Consider the following 21,730-nt stretch of genomic DNA (forward strand, 5'->3'; position numbering starts at 1 on the left):
GGCTTAACAAATTCTCCGCATAGTATATATGATTTGAATCTACCCCAAAAGGTTAAATCCAAAAAATGGACTGTGCTTATAGTTCCTCTCTGAATTATGACAGGTTATGAGCAGAGCAGGTGACCTTACCGGGATCAAATATTTACCGGCAGCTCCAAAGACAGCAAGAAGAAGAGAAACATGGCAATACTTCAAAGTTCAAACTAACAGTATATAATATTTTCGAAAAACCACGTTAGAGCATAAAAAACTTCATGGTTGAGTTGAGTTCACCACTTCAAACTTATTGATCGCATTTGTAACTTATACATAAATCACATGGAAAAAATCCCATGTTGACTCAGATCTGAAATCTTTCTGGTTTTAGCCTCCTATGGTTCCTCTGTTTCCACAGATGAAAAGAGGTAGGCACAAGTATGAAAAGTCTAATTTTCTTTTTCTTAGTTGTTCCTGTTCCTACACATTGAGATAGCAAAACACTTCCACAATGTGAATAAAATGCTAGACTTAACACAATCGTTCCTTCTCCTTGAACTTCTACTGCAAATAGCAACACCTATTCGATTGCAAAATACTTATTATCATCAAGAACATCCATGAAGACCATCTCAAGAGAAGAAAAGTGAGACCAAAGAGTTAAGAACCTTCTTCTTTCTTCTTCTACTATTCTTCTTCATCATCCTCTTCTTTTCCCACTTCTCCTTCTACTAATACTACTGTGCCTAATGCTACATTCAAACAATAAATATCAAGATAAGAAACTATAGAACCGATTGAAAAATCTATAGAGGAAAAAAGCCTTTTATGGTTTAAAACATTGCAAGCTTATACTCTGCCATGACTGACTATCATCAACAAACAAAAGAACAACACAAAAAACCAAATTCTTTTCTTCTTTAATCGATCAAAATTCTCTCTCACACTCATGAGAACTCCCTACCAAGCTTCTGGATTGCACAAAACATCTTCCTCCTCGATCCAACGGCATTAATCCCCATATCTTTAAGATCTTCCAATGTCAACAATGGCAAAACTTCTTCATCAACCTCATGTATCTCAAACATTGGCCAATATCTCCCTAACCCTAACTCTTGTAGCCAAATCTTCACCCCTTCTCTTCCTCCTCCACCACCAACTCCTCCATCCATATTCGACTCGAATTCTCTGTTTCCACTACTATTGTTACTCTCATATCTTCTTCTACCGTAAAAACCTCCACCATCTCTATCCAAAGACTCTTCCTTTATCGGACTTTCTGAATCTTCTCTGCTAAAATCCCTAAACCCACCTTCCAATTCTTCCCCTCCACTAATTTTATCATCCCCATCCCCAATTCTCGATACCCAATTGGATCGAACTCTCTTCGCCGCTGCTCCTGTTGTCGATGACCCGACCCGTTTCTTGACCCGCCAACTCCCAACACCAAAAGGATCCACATTTCCTTCTCTTTCATCATCTAGGGTTCCGATATTATCGTACCCAGAACTCAAATTCGTTAGGGTTCGCGTCCTCGACGATTTACTCATATCTTTTCTATTACCACTCGTCGTCGTCGCCGGTGCCCATTTCGATTTCCTCCCCTGAGAATCGTACGCCGACGCCGCTTGGTTATGATGATGATGCTGGTACTGGTCTCCGCCGATTTCGCCTAATCGAACGCTTGGTCTTCTCAATCGTTTCGATCCCGCGGCTGTAATCGCCGTCACTTCTACTGAACTTGAAGCCGGAGGAGGAATAACGCCGCCGTTTGTTTGCTGACCATCCAGTGGCTGCAATTCCGCCATTTTTTTTTTCTCAAGGCAACCTGGTATCTTTATTTCAAAATTCTCAGATTGGAGCCGCCATGAGCGAATTTTAGCAAGCGTGGAAGTAACTGGAGAATATGAAAGGGCAAGTCTTTGGCTTAGGCTATTTTAGGTTTATCTGAAGGAATCAGAAGTGGATGTGAGAAATCGTCATCAGGAGAATCGAGCAAGGAAGACGAAAGAGAGGTGTTTACTTACTGACACGTGTGTGTTTGTGCAGACACTAACAGTTTTTTAAAAGAGATTTTATAAACAAGTCCCTCAACTTTCGTTAGTTTCCTTTTTAATCCCTCAGAAATATATGCTTACCGTTCAGGAAAGGTTTAATTCAATTTGACTATCATCTTCATCCTGAGACCTGCGATTTTTACAGAGCCCTAGCTTTGGCAGAAGTTTTCTCAACATCGACATTTCAAAAAAATTCCGCCTTTTTCTCCGACTTGAGTGTATTCGCGGCGGCGCTTTAGAACACGGTCATGTACCTGAAAGAAGGATGTTCGTTGCTATTGAAAGTTCAAAAGCCACTTATCCCATTTGTACTCAATACAAATCTCAGTGTGAATCTCCTTACGGAAGCTCCAAAACATGACGAGATTAAAGAATCAGATGTGGTAAAGAGGCTGAGACAAGAGTCTTGTGTTCCCTTAGCTTTGCATTTCTTCAAATCCGTTGCCAATTCGAATCTTTTCAAGCACACACCTTTCACATTCGAGGTGATGATCAGAAAACTTGCGATGGATGGTCAGGTTGATAGTGTTCAGTATCTTTTGCAGCAGATGAAACTCCAAGGGTTTCATTGTTCTGAAGATTTGTTTATCAGTGTTATTAGTGTATATAGGCAAGTGGGTTTGGCTGAACGAGCTGTGGAGATGTTCTATAGGATTAAGGAGTTCGGGTGTGATCCTTCTGTTAAGATATATAACCATGTTTTGGATACTCTACTTGGTGAGAATAGGATTCAGATGATTTATACTGTTTATAGAGATATGAAGAGAGATGGGTTTGAGCCCAATGTATTCACGTATAATATTCTTCTTAAGGCTTTGTGTAAGAACAATAAGGTAGATGGTGCGAAGAAGTTGCTGGTGGAGATGTCGAATAAAGGGTGTTCTCCTGATGCTGTGAGCTACACTACGGTGATCTCATCGATGTGCGAGCTTGGTATGGTGAAGGAAGGTAGGGAGCTGGCAGTAAGATTTGAACCTGTTGTGAGCGTGTATAATGCTTTGATTAATGGGTTATGCAAAGACCATGATTACAAAGGGGCGTTTGACCTGATGAGAGAAATGGTGGAGAAGGGGATATCTCCTAATGTTATCTCGTATTCTACACTTATCAATGTGCTTTGCAATTCTGGTCATTTGGAGCTGGCTTTCTCGCTTCTGGCACAGATGTTGAAACGAGGGTGTCATCCAAATATCCATACATTGAGTTCTTTTGTGAAGGGTTGTTTTGTAAAGGGTACGACAGTCGATGCTCTAGACTCGTGGAACCGAATGATCAGACAATTTGAGTTACAACCGAATGTTGTAGCGTTTAATACTTTGATTCAAGGATTTTGTTCCCATGGGAATATGGAAAAGGCTCTGTCTGTCTTTTCACACATGGAAGAAAACAGATGTTCTCCAAACATCAGAACCTATGGCTCTCTTATCAACGGCTTTGCCAAAAGAGGTAGCCTCGAGGGTGCAGTTTATATATGGAATAAGATGCTAACTAATGGATGCTCCCCAAATGTTGTGGTGTATACGAACATGGTTGAAGCTCTTTGTAGGCACTCCAAGTTTAAAGAAGCTGAATCTCTTATAGAAATTATGTCGAAAGAAAACTGTGCTCCTTCTGTGCCAACGTTTAACGCATTTATCAAAGGTTTATGCGATGCTGGGAGGCTTGACTGGGCTGAGAAAGTGTTCAGACACATGGAACAGCAATACAAATGTCCTCCCAACATTGTAACATATAATGAGTTGCTGGATGGGCTTGCAAAGGCAAACCGAATAGAAGAAGCTTATGGTCTTACCCGAGAGATCTTCATGAGAGGTGTGGAGTGGAGCTTATCGACTTACAACACACTTTTACATGGATCATGCAATGCAGGTTTACCGGGGACAGCTCTGCAACTAGTAGGAAAAATGATTGTTGATGGTAAATCTCCAGATGAGATAACAATGAATATGATATTATTAGCATATTGCAAACAAGGAAAAGCTGAGAGGGCAATCCAGATGTTGGATCTAGTTTCATGTGGAAGAAGAAAGTGGCGACCTGATGTAATCTCTTACACAAATGTGTTATGGGGTCTATGCAGATCTAATTGTAGGGAGGATGCAGTGATTCTTCTTGAGAGGATGATAAGTGAAGGTATTGACCCAAGTATTGCTACATGGAATGTATTGGTTCGATGTTTTATTCTCGATGACATCTTGAGCACATGATCAGTCTACAATATGGAAAATTAAACTTGTTCAATCTGTCTGGAAGCCATTTGCTTCTCTGTATGAATAGAAGCATCAAGTCCGGTGTGGATGTATGGAAATCTCATGTCGGATGGAAGCTTGGCTTGTGGATCTTCATTGGACCCTTTAAGAACACAAGCAAACATTTCAATCCTAGCAAGAAGAACCGGGCGACTGGTTTTGGTATCTGACAGATACATTGCTGAGAGATTGGTAAGGAAATATAAAGACAGATGCTCTTCTGTTGTAAATGATTATTTGGTCAGCAGTCGTTTATTCTATGATTATATCTTTGATTACAGATAAGACGTACAAATTGGTTAAACTTTCTGATGGTTAATAGAAGAGATGTGTATTGATGTATGATTATAAATTGTTGTTTCAGTTTTAAGATCCCCGTTCATCAAGAAGCTCGTTCCTAGATTCTAACGATCTCAGGGAGAGAAACCAAACTCTAGCAAAGGTGTGAGTTTTATATTCATTTGTGTATTGAAGGCTGAAGCCCTTGATGAAATTTGGAATTTAAGGTTTGGGTTTTAACGAACATTTAGGAGGGGAATTTCGAATCACTGAGAGATGTAATGTAACTTTCTGCTTCAGCTACTTTTTTTGGTTCATAAGATCCGTCAGGTATTTTCTACGCTCTCTTTTCCTTGTCTTTTAGGACTCAGATTTTACTGACTTTTGTATACCATTTTCATTTCCTCCTAGTCATGCAGCTCGTAGGAACAAAGAGAGAGCTGAGACCACTTTACACTCTTCTGCTGCTCGATTAATCGACTAATCTAATTTCGTAATTAGTAAAACGTAAGCCAGGGATTAGTAAGACGAGTACAAAGAACATAACATTTGCTTTATATTCTATAGTGACATATGGAACCAACAATCTCTAGCTTCCCATTCTATTATAGTCTTCTATGATTATACCTATTGAAGAAAAAATTGGAAAACAGGATAACAAACGAACCAATACTAAAGCAACCTCAAGAGACTAAGCAGAAAACTGTCACCTCAACGATCGGTCAATCCCTAAGCTAGTGCAATAGAAGAGGGATTCAATTTTAAAAGAAGATTAGTTTTAATGCAATAAAGTTATAATTTATGGCATAGAAAAGACCAAACCTAGACTCTATTGATTGATTTAATGATCCATAAGCAGAGTACATAATGTGACTGCAGTATTACTATTTGAATCCCACACACAAACACTATCGAGTATCGACAAAGAAGAAATTTGAGAAACTAACTAAACTTAGACCGAACAAACATTTAGAGAGCAAATCAACCGATGAATACGATCTAAGGAAGAGTTTTGACAATAAGAAGTCAAAATGAGATGGTTATGTAACAAGATAACTTGTGCATATCTTATTCTCAACGGGGAAAGTTTCCATGAAACATTATTCTGAACATTCGAGTCAATCAATCACCAACGAACATTTTCCAAAGAGAGAAGTAGCTCTTGAGGCCACATACTTGTACGGTTTGTAACCTGCACATCAAGAAGAAGAAGAAGACTTCAAGATTTTCATATCATGATCTCCTTCACCCCCTAAATGAGTAACATAGAATACAAAACTATCATTTTCAAATTCCCAAAATCAGAACAAACAAAAACTCAAAACTAGTATGAATTTTGAGTTTATATGCAAGTTTATACATGATGATGATGATGATGATGATATACCTAAAACCCAATTTCGATTCAACGAAATAAGCTAATTCAAATTTTGATTTCAGTATGCGAGAGCTCTCTCCGTTCTCAAATTGACTACGCAAATCACAAATCTCACATCAGAATCACTGAAAATTTCCAGAGGCGACCGCGACGAACGAAGGGAAGAGATCAATGATTCCGAATCTGACCTATTTGGAAGATTTAGAGTGTTTGGAGAAATCAGGCGGCGAATAAATGAGAGCGGCGATCATAGTTCCAGGAAGAACGGCGTATTTGGCGAGCGCAGCAAGTTTAGAGACTAACGCTTCTCCTCTCATGAAAGACATATTTTTTTCTCTCCTTCTGCAAATCTCTCTCGATCGATTGAACCGGCGAATGAATGAATCGAAGAAGACGAAGACGATCTGATTGTGTGATACGAGAGAGGTATTGGGCCCTTGTGGGCTTCATCGTTTAAGCCCATATAATTTAGGCTAAGAATGAGCATATGTCTTGAACGATCATGGTTCAGCCAGCCAATGTTTGAGTTTAAATTTTATTTGAATTCTGTACTGAAAAACCATTGATGAGATTTGGAATCTAAAGGTTTGGGTTTTTTAACTGACCCAAGATTCAAACGAACATTTAGGAAGGAAATTTCTGAAAGATGTAATTTACTGCTTCAGCTACTTTTCTGGTTCAAAAGATCCATCAGGTATTCTCTAAGCTCCCTTTAGGACTTGTCAGATTTCATTGACTGGTTCCATTTTCATATTCATGAAGCTCGTAGGAACAAATATAGGGTCAACTGCTTTACACTATTTTGTGCTTTTTCATTAATAGCATAATCTAACTTTGCAACTAGTAAAAAGTAAGTCGGGGATTAATAACAAGGCAAGAGTACAAAGAACGTAGCATTTGCTTGATATTCTATAACTAGACATGGAACAAGCAATCTCTAGCTTCCCATTCTATTTAGTCTTCTATGATTTTTATACCTACATCTCTCGTGAAGTATTTTTTGAAAAACAGGATAACAAAAGAATCAACCTAACCTCAAGAGACTGCACAGAAAATTCTCACCTCAATGATCTTCAATCCCTACAATTGTGCAATAGCAAAGGGACTTCCTTTTGAATGTGAATCTATCATCATCCTGAAATCCTGTTTTGTGCTTCAATGTGTATGGTGGTTAATCAATTCTTAGATGTGCTGGTCAGCTGGTGTAATGCAAAGCTGACCATGTCCTGGACTGTGCTCCACAGGGTACATGCTCGTGCTTCTCACAAAATGTTGATGGTCACTCACAGGTTTTCTGAGGTGTGAGACCAATGGACGCTTGTTTTTGTTTCTCTTCTTTACTATTGAGCATGAGGCTAATGGGTCTGCAGATCCTGCTCCAACTATCCTGCACATACAATGGTTTCTTAAGAGAATTGATACATGTTGGCAAAGATGGAAGATGAAATTGTGTTAATGATGATTACCTCAACAGCTTCTCTGCTGCAATTCTTGCAGATCTAATTGTATTGCGGCTTGGCACCCATTTCACAACTCGGTTTGGATCAGCTCTCATGGGAGAGTGTATTTTAATGAGCTTAAAAAAGGATAACCAAGTTAAAACCAAAAAGCTAGAAGGATCTCCTAATCCATAAGAGGCCAATGCAAATGATATAAACGAATCATGTGGTTATTCCATAACAACTAGTTAACTGGATAATGAGGAAAAATGAGACACCAGATACTTACACCCAAGCATTCCATCATTTGGTAGTAAGCTCTGCCATGCAAAGGAGTATGTCCTTGTCGTGATTCTGAAAAATATCTAGTCCTGAAAAATTATTACAGGAGATTACTGTCAAACATAAACATGGTTAATTAAAAGACAGGTACACATAGTCAACATGGTTAATAAGTAGACGGCTAGAAAAAACAAATATAGGTAAGACTTTATACCACTCTTTATAGCCTGGATCCACAGTAAAACCATACATATCCACTGAATCACACGTTGAGAGAGCAAACTCAAGAGCCTTGAGCCCAGTTCCTTTGGCTGCTGAGCCAAATGAAGCACCAAGCATTAAGTACACAGGATTTTTTATCGGGACTTCCTGCATAGAAAGAAAAATCCTGAAATATGTTTCAAAGACCAGGAGCAGATTACAGATATTCAAAACCAAGAGAGCTAAGACACAAATAAGTGCAATGTACAAACCCGAATCATTTTGTTCATAATATCATGAATTGTTGTTTTAACTAGCAGGACCTCTTGCTTTTTTTCTGCATAATTTCAAAGGATCAGAGAGAGTGGAGTATATATTTGCAAGCATAAAAGTGTGAACACACAAATGAATATATATATATATATATATAGAAACAATGGCGACGATAACCATTAAGGAGTGAAAAGAAAGAGGACAGTTATACAGTACCATCCAACTCCACGACTTTGTCAAGGGCTTTGGCTGACCCTCGGTTAAGAAGACGGAATGTACTTTTCTCTCCCACATATTCTTTGTAGTTCTGCAAGACGATATTCCAAACAAAAATGAAGGTACGTGAGACTACAGAGGAAACAAAATAATTGGAAATTTGATGAAAGAACCAATCATTAACCTGAATCGGAGCACCATTTTCTCTAAGAACCGCATCGTAAGTATCTATCTCCTTTCCAAACTTTGTTTTTAAGAGATCACCAGAGTTACCAATAACAGCACAACGCTCAAACTGCCGGGGGAAATATGGTGCTGTTTCAGGAAGCACCAATGAAAGCTTCTCGATGCATAAAGATTTATTTTGGCAACGATTACTGCACCAGAGTGCGAGTTTCATTAAGGCCACGAAAAGAAGATGATAACACAGCATTGTACACTATATTTACAAACTACCTAATATATTGTGACTAAGACCCTTAAATTCTAACATACTTGAGCTGTTATCTATGAAAACAGATAATGACAATAGCAATTTTATAATGCCTTTCATCCGTGAATACGTACAGTTGAATTCCTTTATTGATTCTGCGCCACGCATAATCTTCCCATCCATTTGGCAAGGCATCAATGTATTCCTTGGTGAGTATGGTAGAGCTATTCCTGACCTATTCAACCAACACGCCCATTAACCCATCACTATAAAGACTAAAACAAATAATATGAACTGAAAGTTACACAGACTATAAGAACCGCAACACTCACTTGTTCCCATGTAGCTACTGCTTCGCACAGGTCAAACTCATATGAAAGTCCTTCAAGCTCTCCAGACTTGGGATCTTTCTGTCATTGTACATAATCCATGACATAAAAATAAGGTAGATTATAATTATTTTTTTGCTAAACACTAATACTAGGATTATGACTAGCTTAACTCTGCTATTGTATAAAGTCAGGTAAGATAGATAGTCAGACGACAGAACTTACCCATTTGGGTACAGTATCCTTGGGGAAGTTTATCGAAACTTTGCAATAATCTCTACCCGTAGCAGCTTGTAGTCCCAGCCCATTTGCACTCTGCATCATCATTAGATCAGTTCTAGTCAGCTAAGCTCAGATAGGTAAGTAAGATCTAACTCAAAACGGATCAAGCAATCAATTCGAGTGACTGATGCGCAAAAGGAGCAACAAAAGATGATGAAGCTTAACATATATATCTAAATTGGATTCACTTACTACGCACTTCTTGAATCCGCTCTGTAAAGACTGCAACGCCTCTAAATCTCCATTGCTAAGCCGATTAGACTCGTCTAAATCCACGGAATCATCTTCTTTATCATTAATCATCGCCATACTTCAGAAAAAAATTCACGAATACACATACTACAAGCATTCACACTGGGGACAACAATGGAGTATACACTTACATAGATTCGAGACGCCGATAATGTAGATTAGAACAGCAGAGATCCCAGTAGTTAAAGCTAATAAGAATATCAAATGCAAGAGCTTCATTGATTCCCCAGTAAAGCCTTCAGCTTCGATCTTTCCAGGACACGACGATGTGAATTACTTACTAACGCGAAAGTTCCGATCTACACAATGAGCATTAACGGAAACAGCGTGTTGTCCCCTTTCTGAAGCTTAAGACGGCATACAGTTTTTATCATTATACAAAACGCTGCGTTCTCAACGAAAAGTGTTAAAACGGCACGATAGTTAGAAACAGATATGTTGAAGAACGCCAAGATGTTCTAGTGAGTAACATGAAACCGGCATCGACTTCACAGAACGTTATTTCAAATGAGAACTGGCCACGTGGCCTTAAACCCCTTCGTTGTTCAGCTTCAAAACCCTAAACATCTCCCCTGTAAAAAATTTCTGCTACTAAAAAAATCCATTAAAGCAGGTTGATAACCTTTTTAGAAGCCCATGATGAAATGGTGAATCTTTTTGAATCTTCATGGCGGTTTTGAGTCTGGGTTTCACTTGCAGATCCCATTTTCCTGTTCTTCCCCTGTTTTACTGTTTGTCGAAGGTGGCACTCAGTCATATATAAAAATTCATTCATATATTCAAATTCTTTTCTTTTTTTTCTCATAATATGTTCTTTCGCTTACAGGTTCAGTTCAACACTGTTGCTGCTGCTGCAATTGAGACTGTGGATGACAAGGATAGTGATCATGACAAGGGTTCTGATCAAACGAGTAATGGTAGAATCCAGACTCAATTCTCTGATTCCAGCTATTATAGACATTTGTATACAAAAATTAACTCTTTTGGAGCGAACATCAACTTAACTCGTTGCAACTATTTCGAATTTTGATTGCTTATATCTTTTGGCTTGATTTGATGTTTTGGTAAACTTTGGGTGATTGTGTTGAAAGGTAAAGCACCAGAGTGGAAGAAATTGAATTCAGAAGATCTTGGGATAACCAGTTCTATGATTTCAAAGCCCACCCGACTAGTTCTAAATGGCCTTAAGAATAAAGGTTGATGCTTTGATCTTCTGATAGAACCTACATATGACATATTTCAAGCTTTTTCTGTTGTTGATTTTGTTAAGTGTTTTCCTTTTTTTCCATGATGTGTAGGACATGATGTTTACCTTGTTGGAGGCTGTGTACGGGATCTTATTTTGAAGCGGACTCCGAAAGACTTTGATATACTTACTTCTGCAGAACTTAGAGAGGTTGGTCTCCAAGCTTAAAAATTCATCTCTATAACATCGTCTTAGTCGGATTTCAAACATTTATTTTTCTTTTTGGTTGGAAATGTGTTTAGGTTGTTCGGACTTTCTCAAGATGTGAAATTGTTGGAAGAAGGTTTCCTATATGTCACGTGCACGTTGGGAATGATATGATAGAGGTTTGTTGTTTTCTTGTCAAGGATGTTCTTTTGAAAGCCAATATAAGTAAATGCAAATAAGAACAAATCTCGCAACTTTTTTGTTGTCTCTTCTTTAAATTCCTTTCTATCATTTTGAGTAGGTTTCGAGTATTAGCACATCTGCTCAACATTCTCCAAGAAACATGAGAAATGGTTCTGGAAAATCCAGTGACTCCTATGACGAGGACAGTATCCGTTTCAATAATTGCTTGCAGCGTGATTTCACTATTAATGGGTATCTTACTAATCCCTAGATAATCTCCTGTAGAAAGACAAAAAGAATTGGTTCTTCATTTTTCCTGTTAATCTCTAACTTTTATTACACTTCGTTACGAGTTAATGTTGTTTTTCCTATCTCAGGTTGATGTTTGATCCTTATGCCAAAGTTGTATATGACTATCTCGGGGGAATTGAAGATATTAGAAAAGCTAAGGTGTGGACGTATTCTGTAATAACTTTTTGTTGGGTATAATTATTTACAAATACAGAACAGTGGTTCTTTTCTCACAGGTACAGACGGTGTTTCATGCTGGCAAATCTTTTCAAGAGGACTGTGGTGAGTTTTCTGGGAAAAAAATAATCTATATAACATTTCCACCTCGGATTCTTTAGAAACGCCCTTCAGAGTCTAGAAAAACAAATTCTTGTATGAATACCATCAAAAATCTATATAATGGAAGCTTATTAGTGCTTTATTGTTAATAATATTTCCAGCCCGGATTCTTCGTGGAACAAGAATTGCTGCGCGTTTAGGTTTCACAATATCCAAGGAAACAGCTCATTTCTTAAAGAATCTTTCCTTCCTTGTACAAAGACTCCACAGGGTAGCTTTTGTTATTGTTTCTCTCCACAAAGAAATATATATTACACATTTGTATTACATCTTGTTCATGAATGATTTTGCATTAAATGTGTAGGGAAGAATCTTGATGGAAATAAATTACATGTTAGCATATGGATCAGCAGAAGCTTCTTTAAGATTGCTGTGGAAATTTGGGATACTAGAAATTCTTTTGCCAATTCAGGTTAGTGATTTCACTTGTCCCTTGTTGTGTCTTTATCGCATCTTTGTGTCTATCTAACTCCAATATTCACAGGCAGCATATCTCGTTCACAGTGGTTTCAAGAGACGTGACAAAAGGACTAACATGCTTCTGGTAATAAGCAGATGCATATTTTGAAATATTCGTCAGAGACAACAAGTGTATGTTGCTTAAAATACTGAGTAAAAAACTTGCACATAACATTCAACCTTGCAGTCTCTCTTTGGCAATTTGGATAAATTGTTGGCTCCAGATAGACCTTGCCCCAGCAGCTTATGGTATGGTCTTCGTCTATTAAGATCCTTTAGGCATCATCCTTATTATATATATTAAATACAGATGCTAATATATTAATATCTTGCAAAATTGGGTCGGTAATTTGCAGGTTAGCAATCTTGGCTCTTCACAAAGCCCTTGCTGATCAACCTCGATATCCTTCAGTGGTTGCCGCGTTCAGCCTTGCTGTCCACAATGGTGGAGATGTTCTAGAAGCTGTAAAAATCACCCAGAAAGTCACAAAGCCACATAACAGAAGTTTCTTCGAGCTACTGGAGCCAGAGGAATTGGACTCCCAATCCTTATTGTATGAAGTCATGGATTTTGATTCATCTATCAAAGAAGCCTTGGGACAGATGACTGATGGGAAATTTATTTCTAAGGCTATGGCAGCGTACCCTCAGGCCCCACATTCCGATATGGTAAGCATTCCTACTTTTCTTAGCTTCATATAACAAATTGTCGTTGATACAAATGCAGATTCGTCTCCATAGAACGCCTCGACTATAGGATACGGATTCCGATATATTTTTTTGCTAAAGTTTGGAAACAAGATTTCCTTGTTTTAGCTGTTGTACTAATTCTCTCATATCGTTGGCTTTTCTACAGGTTTTCATACCGTTGCAATTGTACCTAGATGCAAGACGAATATTCGAGTGTGTGAAAGAAAATGTGCAAAAGAGATTTGTGCCTAAGCAAAACAGTAAAATCGATTATACCTCATTATCTTCAGGCAACCTTCCAGAAGTTAGACACGTATTTGCTAGGGTTGTTTTTGATACTGTCTTCCCATTAAACTCATCTCAAGAGCTGTAGTCCCTCATCTATCAATTGTGTTTAAACTGATATAAGCTTGAACGCAAAAGGATATTTTCGAAAACTCTCATATGTAAAACATCATAACTAGATGTAGTGAACACCATTTTTGTACTATACAAGGTAGAAACAAGAAAAATAATAATAATTGAGAGTTTTGTTTCCCTTTTATTGGTCTAATGTGACGGCTACGTGAGGAATGTCCTTGTAATTTTATGCACTTACAAATGGAACAAGCGCAGTAGCTGGAGAAGTGCCACCAGAGTTTGGCCTAAGAAATTGAAAAAAGTATAGGTATGTGATGTGAGCCTTTCATATGTTGGTTCTAAAATGATTTAAGAATTGATGAGAATACTTTTAAGTGCAGGTGATGAAAACTTACAATCCAGCTAAAACGTTTGACAGCATCATAGATGACCCACTGTGCTCCAGTGAGTGTTCCTATCATGAAAATACGAAGAGGAAGGCCCCTGGTAAACATACCCCATAACCATAGCCTCTTTACTGCCTGTAGCAATTGTGAGAATGAAAACCAAGTCAGTAGCAGCGGATATACGCAGAAGCTTCTCAAGCCATATATATATATATATATATATATATATCAGTGGATGTGTCTGAGCTGTTGAAGTAAGGATTTGTATAGTATTTCACTTAAATCAGTAATGGTTGCTCCTTTAGAGTTATTGAGGAAAGAGACGAAGTTATCTGCAGGATGTGAGATGACCACGCAGAGAATTCCTGCAAAGCTGACTCCGAGCTGAGCTGGCTTCGAGCACTCCTCTTTTGGGGTAGGCATCACTTTCTTGTGTATGAGCTCCACAATGTTTACAAGTCTATGGCTGTTAAGTATATTCTTCGTCCATTTGCGAAGGAGGTCCTGCAATTCTGTTTATTGCTCTGTTTTGCTAGGACAGGTATGGAATTTTTCCGCAAAAAATTTGGATCATATGGTTGCAATCTCGAATTATATTGATTTTGGTTGTACTGAAAAAACAAAATAATCTAATTGGGCCGAAGCTTATTAGCCCTTTAAGGCCCATTAAGAAGAGCGAAACCCCTAACGTGTGTATAAAAAGCTAGTAACCACTCCTTCCCGGGAAAGAAGAGCGAGGTTGTTTTCATCTTCCCCATGGCCAGTTTATTGGGTTTGTTTTGTGTGACTCTCTCTCTTACCTAATGTTTTATAAAATAAACATGTCTCTAGCTGAAGAGGTTGTTGATTTTAAAACTTTGTTCTTCTAGGTAAGCGAGAGCCAAAAGATGATTTGGAGACCAGACCAATTCCGAAGAAACATAAGGAAAAATCAGAGGAGGAGAAGGTAACCTAAGATGATCGGATGGATTCCACTTGTTTTTTTAAGAACTACGTCTCGGTTCTAATAATGGCTACACTCATGCAGCAGGAGACAACGAAAGGATTTGCTGATAGTAGTCTCCAGCAGCAGATCAAAGAAAGGGTCGAGTTGTTGGAGAAAAAGTCTGATGAGGAACCAGTGGAAGGACTTGATGAAACTCCCAATTTTGTTAAGGCAGTTGCATCAGTAAGAAAAAAGACGCTCTTTGTTGACCATCTCCCTCCCCATATTAGAATGCCAGATATCATCACTTTCTTCCAAGATGTTGCACAAGTTGTTAGTGTTCAACTTACTTTAAACCACAAGGGTAAGCGTACTTCCAGTGGCTTTGTTGAGTTCGCTTCAGCTAACGAAGCAAAGAAGGTGAGACCAATGATGAAATGTATTTGTTGAAAACTAGTGTGCCAAATTTACTAGTAGTTATTTGAAAGTACCAAATCTTCCCTACTGCAGGTGCAGGAAAAGAAGAATGGTAACTTTTGGTTCGGTAATAAGATTACTCTTCTTGTCGTGGCTGAGATAGCTCCCTACCCTCCACGACCCAAGTAAATTGATTTCCCATGTTACTAAGATTTGTTTCTCTAACTTATTGCTATGCCATTACACATGACTAACGCTATTATTTTTCTTAATTAGGTATTGCCTTTATCACAAGGTTTGGTAAGGGATTTTAATTATTTGCTTTGTTATCAAGAGCACATTTGGTGAAGTTATTAAGAGATCACTAGGGTTTTTATTATTCCAGGAACAAAGACCACCTTCGACAAGAAAGCCTTCCGATAGAAGAAGAAGAGACACCTCCCTATTTTGTTGAGGTACCGTACCTGTTCTTATTACTTCAAATTTTTCCAGTCTCAGAAGATATGCTTAGCTTTTAGTAACAGAACTGTTGTCACACAAAGTCGAATGATGACTTATTCTGAGGATGAATCTTTAGATGAGTCTACTTTTTGTTGTTTCCTTTTCTCCAATACAGTTCAATTCATGCTAATACACTTTTGGCTGCTAAATTCAGACAATTGCAATAATAGGAAAGACGCTCTTTGTTGCCAATCTCTCTCCCCAAACTAAAATATTACATATGTAAGTTAGCACCTTAAATTTCCACTTTCGTTCTTAGAGGAAGTTCTTCATGACTGATATTTTATCCTCTGTTTCTTCAGCATCAATTTTTTCGAAGATGTTGGAGAAGTTGTTAGTGTTCGACTTACTGTGAGCCCCGAAGGTAAGCATGTGGGCTATGGTTTTGTTGAGTTTGCTTCTCCTTGCGTAGCAAAGAAGGTGAGACTAGTTCTCTAGTAATGATGCAATAAAATATTAAAGTAGTTTTGAATAGTGTATAGCTATGATGAAGAATATACAAATAGCTATTTGAAAGTATGATTGCTGATTAGATCTTACATACTGTAGGCGCTGAAAGAGAAGAACGGTGAATATTTTCACGATCATAAGATTTTTCTTGATGTGGCTAAGACAGCTCCATTCTCTCCACAACTCAAGTAAATTGATATTCGGTGTTATGGAAATTTGCTTATGTTATAGAGGCAATGTTACGGAAGACTAACGGTATAGTTATTGTTAATTAGGTACAATCTCGCAGAGAAGCTTTGGTAAGGGATTTAACCTATTTGCCTCTTTAGTTTGTTATCAAAAGCACATTGGGTGAAGTTTTTGGTATACATATGGAGAGATCACAAGGGTTCTTGATATTCCAGGCACGAAGACTACCTTCTACGAGAAAGTCGTCTGGTAGTAGAAGATGAGACACTGGAAGGACTTGATGAAAATCACAATTTTGTTCAGGTATCCCTGTACTTATTATCTTCAAAATACGTCAGACTCAGAAGCAACGCTTAGTGTTTAATAAAAGAACTGTTGCCACAAAGTTGAAAGATGGCTTACTGTGGGGATGAATCTTTAGATGAGGCTACTTTTTGTTGTTATGCTGTTAAAGTGTCCATTTCTCCTTAGAGTCGTGCTAACAAACTTGGCTGCTAAATTCAGGCAGTTGCGGTAAGAAAAAAGACACTCCGTGTTTCCCATATCTACCAAGCTAAAATATCAGATATGTAAGTAGCACCTTTAGTTTCCTCTTCCGTTCTTGGAGCAAGTTTTTCATGACTAATACTTTATCCTCCATTTTTTACAGCATCAACTTCTTCAAAGATGTAGCAACAGTTGTTCATGTTCGACTTGCTGTAAACTACAAGGGCAAGAAATTTGACTATGGCTTTGTTGAGTTTGCTTCTGCTAATGAAGCAAAGAAGGTGCGAGTAGTTTATAGTAACGATGAAATGTATTTTAGTTTTCATTGAAAAGTAGTGTACACTTACGACAAAGAATATATTCAAGTTGTTATTTGAAGTATTGTTGCTGATTAAATCTTTTATACTGTAGGCGCTGGAGAAGGATGGAGAATATTTGCACAATCGCAAGGTTCAGCTTGATGTGGTTAAGGCAGATCCTCCACACTCTCTACGACCCAAGTAAATCGATTTTCCATCTTAGCGAGATTTGTCTCTGTAACACTGGTTGTAACTTATTGCTAGAGTTTTGATGGCATTACTGAAGACTAACTCTATTATTTTTTTGTTACTTAGGTATTGCTTTGATCACAAGGTTTGGTAAGGGATTTAACTATTTGCCTCATAAATTTGTTATCAAGAGCACACTGGGTAAAGTTTTTGGTATACATGGAGAGATAAAAAGGGTTTTTGATATTCCAGGTATGAAGACTACCTTCGACAAGAAAGCCTTCTGATAGAAGAAGATGAGGCAGTAGCAGGACTTGATGAAACTCCCAATTATGTTGAGGTACCTGCTCTTATTATCTTGAAATATGTCATGCTCTCAGAGAAACGCTTTATTCTGTAATAACATAACTATTGCCACAAAGTCGAAATATGACTTAATCTAGCGATGAATCTACATTTTGTTAATATGCAATTAAAGTCCTTTTCTCTTTAGAGTCGTGCTAACACACTTGGTTGTTAAATTCAGGAAGTTGCCGTAAGAAAAAAGACGCTCTATATCAGCAATCTCCATGTCAAAACTAAAATACCAGATATGTAAGTAGCACCTATACTTTCCATCTTTCGTTCTTGGAGCAAGTTTTTCATGGCTGATATTATATCCTCCATTTTTACAGCATCAATTTGTTCAAAGATGTTGGAGAAGTTGTTAGTGTTCAGCTTATTGTAAACCACAGGGGAGAGCAAGTGGGCTGTGGCTTTGTTGAGTTTGCTTCTGCTAACGAAGCAAAGAAGGTGAGAGTAGTAAAATGATGAGTATTTAACTAGTCATCTGAAAAAGAAGTGTATACTTATGACGTCAAATTTACAAGTAGTTATTTGAAAAGTACCATTGCTGACTTAATCTTTCATTCTTTAGGCGCGGCAAAAGAAGGAACTAGGAATGTTGCGCTTTCGTTTTATTTTTCTTGACGTGGCTGAGACAGCTCCATACCCTCTCCGACCCAAGTAAATTCATTTTCCATGTTATGGAGATTTGTTTGTCTAACTTATTGCTAAAGTTTTGATGTCATTGTCAAAGTTTAATGCTATTGTTTTTGTTTATTAGGTACAGCCTTGCAGAGAAGCTTTGGTAAGGGATTTAAATATTTGGCTTTTGAGTTTTGTTATCAAAAGCACATTGGTTGAAGTTTTTGGTATACATGGGGAGATCACAAGGGTTTTTGTTATCCCAGGTACGAAGATTATCATCAACAAGAAAGCCTTCTGCTAGAAGAAGAAGATTTGAAGACCAAACCCAATAGGAAAATGAAGCTCTACGGTGTTTATAAGAAGTCAATCTTCGGCGTATCTTGCGGTAAGAAGATTACCTTATCTGACGACAAGTGATAGAAGAAGATGAAGTAAGATGAATCTCTTTTGGTGTTTTTAACTTATGATACAATGCAACTATTATATTTCGGGTGAGAAACCGTCGTCAGATTCATAACGGTGTACGAAATCCCAAATGTATGGCAGAGCTGAGTTAATTATAAGAATCTGATTTCACTATCTCCAGATACGAAGTAACGAAAGAACTATCAAATAGTTCAAACCTAACAGACAATGACACAATTCATACTGAGTATAAACAACAAGAAAAGCTTGTTTAGCACGTCCGACCATTTTTGTACTATACTACACAATATATAGCTAGAAAACAAAATATAAGAATAATAATATGGAGTTGTGTTTCCCTTTTATTGCTCTAATGTAACGGTGGCGATACGAGGAATGTGTCCTTGTAATTTTATGCACTTACAGATGGAGCAAGTGCAGTAGCTGGAGAAGCACCACCAGTGGTTGGCCTAAGAAAATGAGAAAAATTAGAGGTAACTGATGAAGTGTCTTCTTTCATATGCTGGTTCTAAAATGGTTTATGAGTATTGATGAAAATATCTTTTTAAGTGATGAAAAAACTTACAATCCAGCTAAAACTTTGACAGCATCATAGATAACCCACTGCGCTCCAGTGAGTGTTCCTATCATGAAGATGCGAAGAGGAAGGCCACGTGTAAACATACCCCATAATCCTAGCTTTTTCACTGCCTGTAACATGTGAAAGAACAAAAAAAAAACAAGTCAGTAGCAGCAGATATGTTCTGAAGCTGGCTATATATGTCAATGGACGACGACTCTGAGCTGTTTTACTTACATCAGCAACGGTTGCTCCTTTAGAGTTATTGAGGAATGAGACTAAGTTATCTGCAGGATGCGATATGACGGCGCAGAAAATACCCGCAATGTATCCACCTGCGAAGCTAACCCCAAGCTGAACTGGCTTCGAGCACTCCTCTTTTGGGGTAGGCATCACTTTCTTGTAAATAAGCTCCACAGTGTTTTCAAAAGTAGCAAATTTCATCATCGTGTCTGCAAAACCTCAGTTTTAGTTGTTTTAACTGTTATTATCATCATCTTAATGACTCTGTATTTTCTTGAGTATAGAGACATACATGGAATCTGGCGACCCCAGAGAGGAACAAGTCCTTTGTGTAACCCTCGTAGGCCTTCTGATCTGATGATCTTTGGTAAACCATCAGATAAACCACGGGCGAAACCAGGCTGAGTCTGGACCCTGACTTTGACAGCTTCCATTGGACAGAGAGCCACATCAGCTACGATTTCCGCAGAGGCAGAGCCAGCTAGGTAAATCAAGGTCTTGTATTTGGCTGCGTATTCTGGTCCAACGATGTCTGAGTAGTATTTCTTGGAGTACTCATAGAGACCGTATTTAAAAGCTCCCTGGGCACTGTAACCGAGAAGCGTCGGTGACCAGCCTCTGGTGAAACCCTTGAGCCCTTGCTCTTTGATTGTTGTCTTGAAAGCAGAAGTAATGGTCTTGTACTTCAATGGATCAATCTGAAAATAACAATATTATTAAGGGTTCGTTCTGTAAATTGAGCTCAGATTCCCTCTTTTGAGTTCACATCTATATCAAGCATGAGATTGAAAAGTCTCTGACGGTGTTGAAGAGTCGATGCCGTGTAAGACAAGAAACTCAAAAAGCAGGTTGAAAGTATAACCAAAAAAGGTGGAGTTGCCAAAACTTTACTAAACTGAATAATTCAATAGACCCAAAGGAAAATTAAAGAATCATTCATATAAAATCCATACTCCAATTTCTTAATTATCCAAAAACATTGCAAAAAAATTCCATAATCTAATCCGGCAAAAAAAGAAGAATGGATCTTTACTCATCACTCATCTTTATTCCCCACTAATTCTTCTATCCGTACCATTTAAACACACAACTAAACAAATATTTAAATTGTTATTAGCAGCTTTTTTTTCTCAAAATAAATTATAAATTCAATTTTTTTGTCTTTAGATATTTATTTAGCCATATATATAGCACACACGTAGCTTTTGAAGAAGCCTTAAAAATGTTGAACTACAAATAGAGACTATAGAGTAATTGGTTTGGAACTTCACCTGCATGTTGCATTTGACGACATCGAGTGGTGTGATCGCCGTGTGCGTGATACCGCAGCATAACAACCCAGCGACTGTACACGCCGCGAAATACGTCGGCGAGTACATTTCCACTTTCTCGTTAGGCGTCGCGATGGCGAAACTTGCGGGACCGTTAGATGAGACCGATGAAGAAGTCTGAAAAACCGAGGGTCGTGATTTGAGACGAGCCATCATGGTCGTAGCTGGCTCCTCCCGCGACTGAAACAGACGATGATGATCGGACGAGTAGAGGAAGCTCGGGATCAAAGATCTGCTTGAGTCGCTGGACGACTCAGACATATTTTTTCCACGAGATGAGAGGAAAAAAAAATATGATTCTGTTGGTTTTTGACTATTCTCTTCGGGAGTGAATAAAAATCTGAGGTTGAGTTTTGGTGGAATCGAATTTGAAGTTTTTATAGTAGATGCTGTATGAGTTTTGGTTATGAAAATGTCATATTTAACCAACCCCCTCAAACATTCGCATCTTTTAGTCTTTTACCATTGACTGACGTCAAACATTATATAATCAAATACTGCTTTGTCACGGCTCTTTTACTTGTCAACGAGGTTTTGCATACCGAATCAGTCATTTTACTTGTCAACCAACAGTATATATATTAGATCCAGGGCAGTGTTACAAAATAGAACATATATAAATAGAGGAGTTACGTCATCTAGCACTTTTTGATCTCCTTAACTAGGATTAATACCGTTCTCTCTAACGAAGCTTTCTTGATGGTGTCAAACATGATACATAGTTGTTCAAATGATGCATTACGTAGTAGTTGATAGGCTTATCTTTATAGTTAGTGAGTACAACTGTTTAAACATTCCTTTGATTAAAGCTAATACATCGATGTAAAGTTGTAAATGAGAGCAACACCATTTCTTCTAGCAGCAATACGTATATTGTATTTGTAATGTATGTAACAGTTCCAAGCATGGCTAAAAACTTCATTTCATTTCATTTCTTATTACTTGCCTTTCAATTCAAATTAATACATAAAATAAAATATCAAATACCTTATTTTAACA

The 21,730-nt window shown here is 37.9% G+C and overlaps 6 protein-coding genes and 1 long non-coding RNA gene across 12 annotated transcripts; 3 read left to right on the forward strand and 4 right to left on the reverse strand.

The window, feature by feature from the left end:
* Positions 1 to 171: 171 nt before the first annotated feature.
* On the reverse strand, positions 172 to 1,988 carry LOC17884891 (protein bicaudal C homolog 1-A). 3 transcript variants are annotated; one of them, XM_006291504.2, is made up of 3 exons: positions 941 to 1,988; positions 645 to 728; positions 172 to 556 (listed from the first exon to the last, which is right to left on the reverse strand). In XM_006291504.2, exons 1-2 carry the CDS (start codon positions 1,782 to 1,784, stop codon positions 664 to 666), a joined length of 909 nt encoding a protein of 302 aa, XP_006291566.1. In that variant the 5' UTR covers positions 1,785 to 1,988; the 3' UTR covers positions 172 to 556; positions 645 to 663. The 3 variants fall into 3 exon arrangements, with proteins under 3 accessions (XP_006291566.1, XP_023637999.1, XP_023638000.1); XM_023782231.1 differs by having other exon boundaries at positions 172 to 728; XM_023782232.1 differs by lacking the exons at positions 172 to 556; positions 645 to 728 and having other exon boundaries at positions 763 to 1,987.
* Positions 1,989 to 2,174: 186 nt separating this feature from the next.
* LOC17885340 (pentatricopeptide repeat-containing protein At3g48810) lies at positions 2,175 to 5,285 on the forward strand. Of its 3 annotated transcripts, XM_023783051.1 has the most exons (4): positions 2,175 to 4,474; positions 4,647 to 4,724; positions 4,813 to 4,891; positions 4,973 to 5,285. In XM_023783051.1, exon 1 carries the CDS (start codon positions 2,282 to 2,284, stop codon positions 4,238 to 4,240), a length of 1,959 nt encoding a protein of 652 aa, XP_023638819.1. In that variant the 5' UTR covers positions 2,175 to 2,281; the 3' UTR covers positions 4,241 to 4,474; positions 4,647 to 4,724; positions 4,813 to 4,891; positions 4,973 to 5,285. The 3 variants fall into 3 exon arrangements, with proteins under 3 accessions (XP_023638819.1, XP_023638820.1, XP_023638821.1); XM_023783052.1 differs by lacking the exon at positions 4,973 to 5,285 and having other exon boundaries at positions 4,647 to 4,955; XM_023783053.1 differs by lacking the exons at positions 4,647 to 4,724; positions 4,813 to 4,891; positions 4,973 to 5,285 and adding an exon at positions 4,564 to 4,580.
* A 244-nt stretch (positions 5,286 to 5,529) lies between these two features.
* Positions 5,530 to 6,321, reverse strand: LOC111830583. Its single transcript, XR_002833992.1, has 2 exons — positions 6,128 to 6,321; positions 5,530 to 5,753 (listed from the first exon to the last, which is right to left on the reverse strand). It is a non-coding gene; the product is annotated as an uncharacterized LOC111830583 (long non-coding RNA).
* A 459-nt stretch (positions 6,322 to 6,780) lies between these two features.
* Positions 6,781 to 9,897, reverse strand: LOC17885894 (sialyltransferase-like protein 2). Of its 2 annotated transcripts, none has more exons than XM_006291032.2 (12): positions 9,778 to 9,897; positions 9,587 to 9,660; positions 9,338 to 9,427; positions 9,116 to 9,193; positions 8,918 to 9,018; positions 8,535 to 8,727; positions 8,351 to 8,441; positions 8,134 to 8,198; positions 7,875 to 8,029; positions 7,668 to 7,749; positions 7,406 to 7,515; positions 6,781 to 7,326 (listed from the first exon to the last, which is right to left on the reverse strand). In XM_006291032.2, the coding sequence occupies exons 1-12, from the start codon at positions 9,863 to 9,865 to the stop codon at positions 7,122 to 7,124; spliced, it is 1,332 nt and encodes a 443-aa protein (XP_006291094.2). In that variant the 5' UTR covers positions 9,866 to 9,897; the 3' UTR covers positions 6,781 to 7,121. The 2 variants fall into 2 exon arrangements, with proteins under 2 accessions (XP_006291094.2, XP_023638352.1); XM_023782584.1 differs by having other exon boundaries at positions 9,587 to 9,678.
* Positions 9,898 to 10,293: 396 nt separating this feature from the next.
* On the forward strand, positions 10,294 to 13,497 carry LOC17885618 (poly(A) polymerase I). The gene is made up of 14 exons (XM_006290843.2): positions 10,294 to 10,388; positions 10,473 to 10,563; positions 10,738 to 10,842; positions 10,945 to 11,042; positions 11,135 to 11,218; positions 11,341 to 11,474; positions 11,600 to 11,672; positions 11,750 to 11,795; positions 11,954 to 12,063; positions 12,157 to 12,264; positions 12,337 to 12,396; positions 12,499 to 12,560; positions 12,668 to 12,980; positions 13,168 to 13,497. The coding sequence occupies exons 1-14, from the start codon at positions 10,314 to 10,316 to the stop codon at positions 13,372 to 13,374; spliced, it is 1,566 nt and encodes a 521-aa protein (XP_006290905.1). The 5' UTR covers positions 10,294 to 10,313; the 3' UTR covers positions 13,375 to 13,497.
* A 1,462-nt stretch (positions 13,498 to 14,959) lies between these two features.
* Positions 14,960 to 18,685, forward strand: LOC17885864. Its single transcript, XM_023783156.1, has 19 exons — positions 14,960 to 15,092; positions 15,183 to 15,274; positions 15,366 to 15,389; positions 15,475 to 15,544; positions 15,745 to 15,812; positions 15,893 to 16,010; positions 16,140 to 16,228; positions 16,316 to 16,339; positions 16,445 to 16,532; positions 16,734 to 16,798; positions 16,879 to 16,996; positions 17,127 to 17,215; positions 17,330 to 17,353; positions 17,456 to 17,543; positions 17,730 to 17,797; positions 17,878 to 17,995; positions 18,120 to 18,208; positions 18,309 to 18,332; positions 18,436 to 18,685. The coding sequence occupies exons 1-19, from the start codon at positions 14,964 to 14,966 to the stop codon at positions 18,587 to 18,589; spliced, it is 1,539 nt and encodes a 512-aa protein (XP_023638924.1). The 5' UTR covers positions 14,960 to 14,963; the 3' UTR covers positions 18,590 to 18,685.
* Positions 18,686 to 18,729: 44 nt separating this feature from the next.
* On the reverse strand, positions 18,730 to 21,087 carry LOC17884939 (mitochondrial phosphate carrier protein 2, mitochondrial). The gene is made up of 5 exons (XM_006291194.2): positions 20,672 to 21,087; positions 19,693 to 20,098; positions 19,395 to 19,609; positions 19,164 to 19,288; positions 18,730 to 19,047 (listed from the first exon to the last, which is right to left on the reverse strand). Exons 1-5 carry the CDS (start codon positions 20,990 to 20,992, stop codon positions 18,990 to 18,992), a joined length of 1,125 nt encoding a protein of 374 aa, XP_006291256.2. The 5' UTR covers positions 20,993 to 21,087; the 3' UTR covers positions 18,730 to 18,989.
* Between the last annotated feature and the right edge of the window lie 643 nt (positions 21,088 to 21,730).

This window comes from Capsella rubella, unplaced genomic scaffold (assembly GCF_000375325.1).
Source record: "Capsella rubella cultivar Monte Gargano unplaced genomic scaffold, Caprub1_0 scaffold_5, whole genome shotgun sequence".
Classification (NCBI taxonomy): Eukaryota; Viridiplantae; Streptophyta; class Magnoliopsida; order Brassicales; family Brassicaceae; genus Capsella; species Capsella rubella.

Coding starts and splice junctions, on each gene's coding strand:
- LOC17884891 (XM_006291504.2), bottom strand. CDS start 1,784: ATGGCGGAATTGCAGCCACTGGATGGTCAGCAAACAAACGGCGGCGTT. Junction 729..940: donor TTGTGCAATCCAGAAGCTTG/GTAGGGAGTTCT, acceptor GTTTGAATGTAG/CATTAGGCACAGTAGTATTA.
- LOC17885340 (XM_023783051.1), top strand. CDS start 2,282: ATGTACCTGAAAGAAGGATGTTCGTTGCTATTGAAAGTTCAAAAGCCA.
- LOC17885894 (XM_023782584.1), bottom strand. CDS start 9,865: ATGAAGCTCTTGCATTTGATATTCTTATTAGCTTTAACTACTGGGATC. Junction 9,679..9,777: donor TATCGGCGTCTCGAATCTAT/GTAAGTGTATAC, acceptor ATGATAAAGAAG/ATGATTCCGTGGATTTAGAC. Junction 7,327..7,405: donor GCAGCAGAGAAGCTGTTGAG/GTAATCATCATT, acceptor TTGTATGTGCAG/GATAGTTGGAGCAGGATCTG.
- LOC17885618 (XM_006290843.2), top strand. CDS start 10,314: ATGGCGGTTTTGAGTCTGGGTTTCACTTGCAGATCCCATTTTCCTGTT. Junction 11,796..11,953: donor ATCTTTTCAAGAGGACTGTG/GTGAGTTTTCTG, acceptor TAATATTTCCAG/CCCGGATTCTTCGTGGAACA. Junction 12,561..12,667: donor CCTTGCCCCAGCAGCTTATG/GTATGGTCTTCG, acceptor GGTAATTTGCAG/GTTAGCAATCTTGGCTCTTC.
- LOC17885864 (XM_023783156.1), top strand. CDS start 14,964: ATGCCAGATATCATCACTTTCTTCCAAGATGTTGCACAAGTTGTTAGT. Junction 16,011..16,139: donor CTCCTTGCGTAGCAAAGAAG/GTGAGACTAGTT, acceptor TACATACTGTAG/GCGCTGAAAGAGAAGAACGG. Junction 16,997..17,126: donor CTGCTAATGAAGCAAAGAAG/GTGCGAGTAGTT, acceptor TTTATACTGTAG/GCGCTGGAGAAGGATGGAGA.
- LOC17884939 (XM_006291194.2), bottom strand. CDS start 20,992: ATGTCTGAGTCGTCCAGCGACTCAAGCAGATCTTTGATCCCGAGCTTC. Junction 19,610..19,692: donor CTGGGGTCGCCAGATTCCAT/GTATGTCTCTAT, acceptor GAGGTTTTGCAG/ACACGATGATGAAATTTGCT. Junction 19,048..19,163: donor GTCAAAGTTTTAGCTGGATT/GTAAGTTTTTTC, acceptor TCATTTTCTTAG/GCCAACCACTGGTGGTGCTT.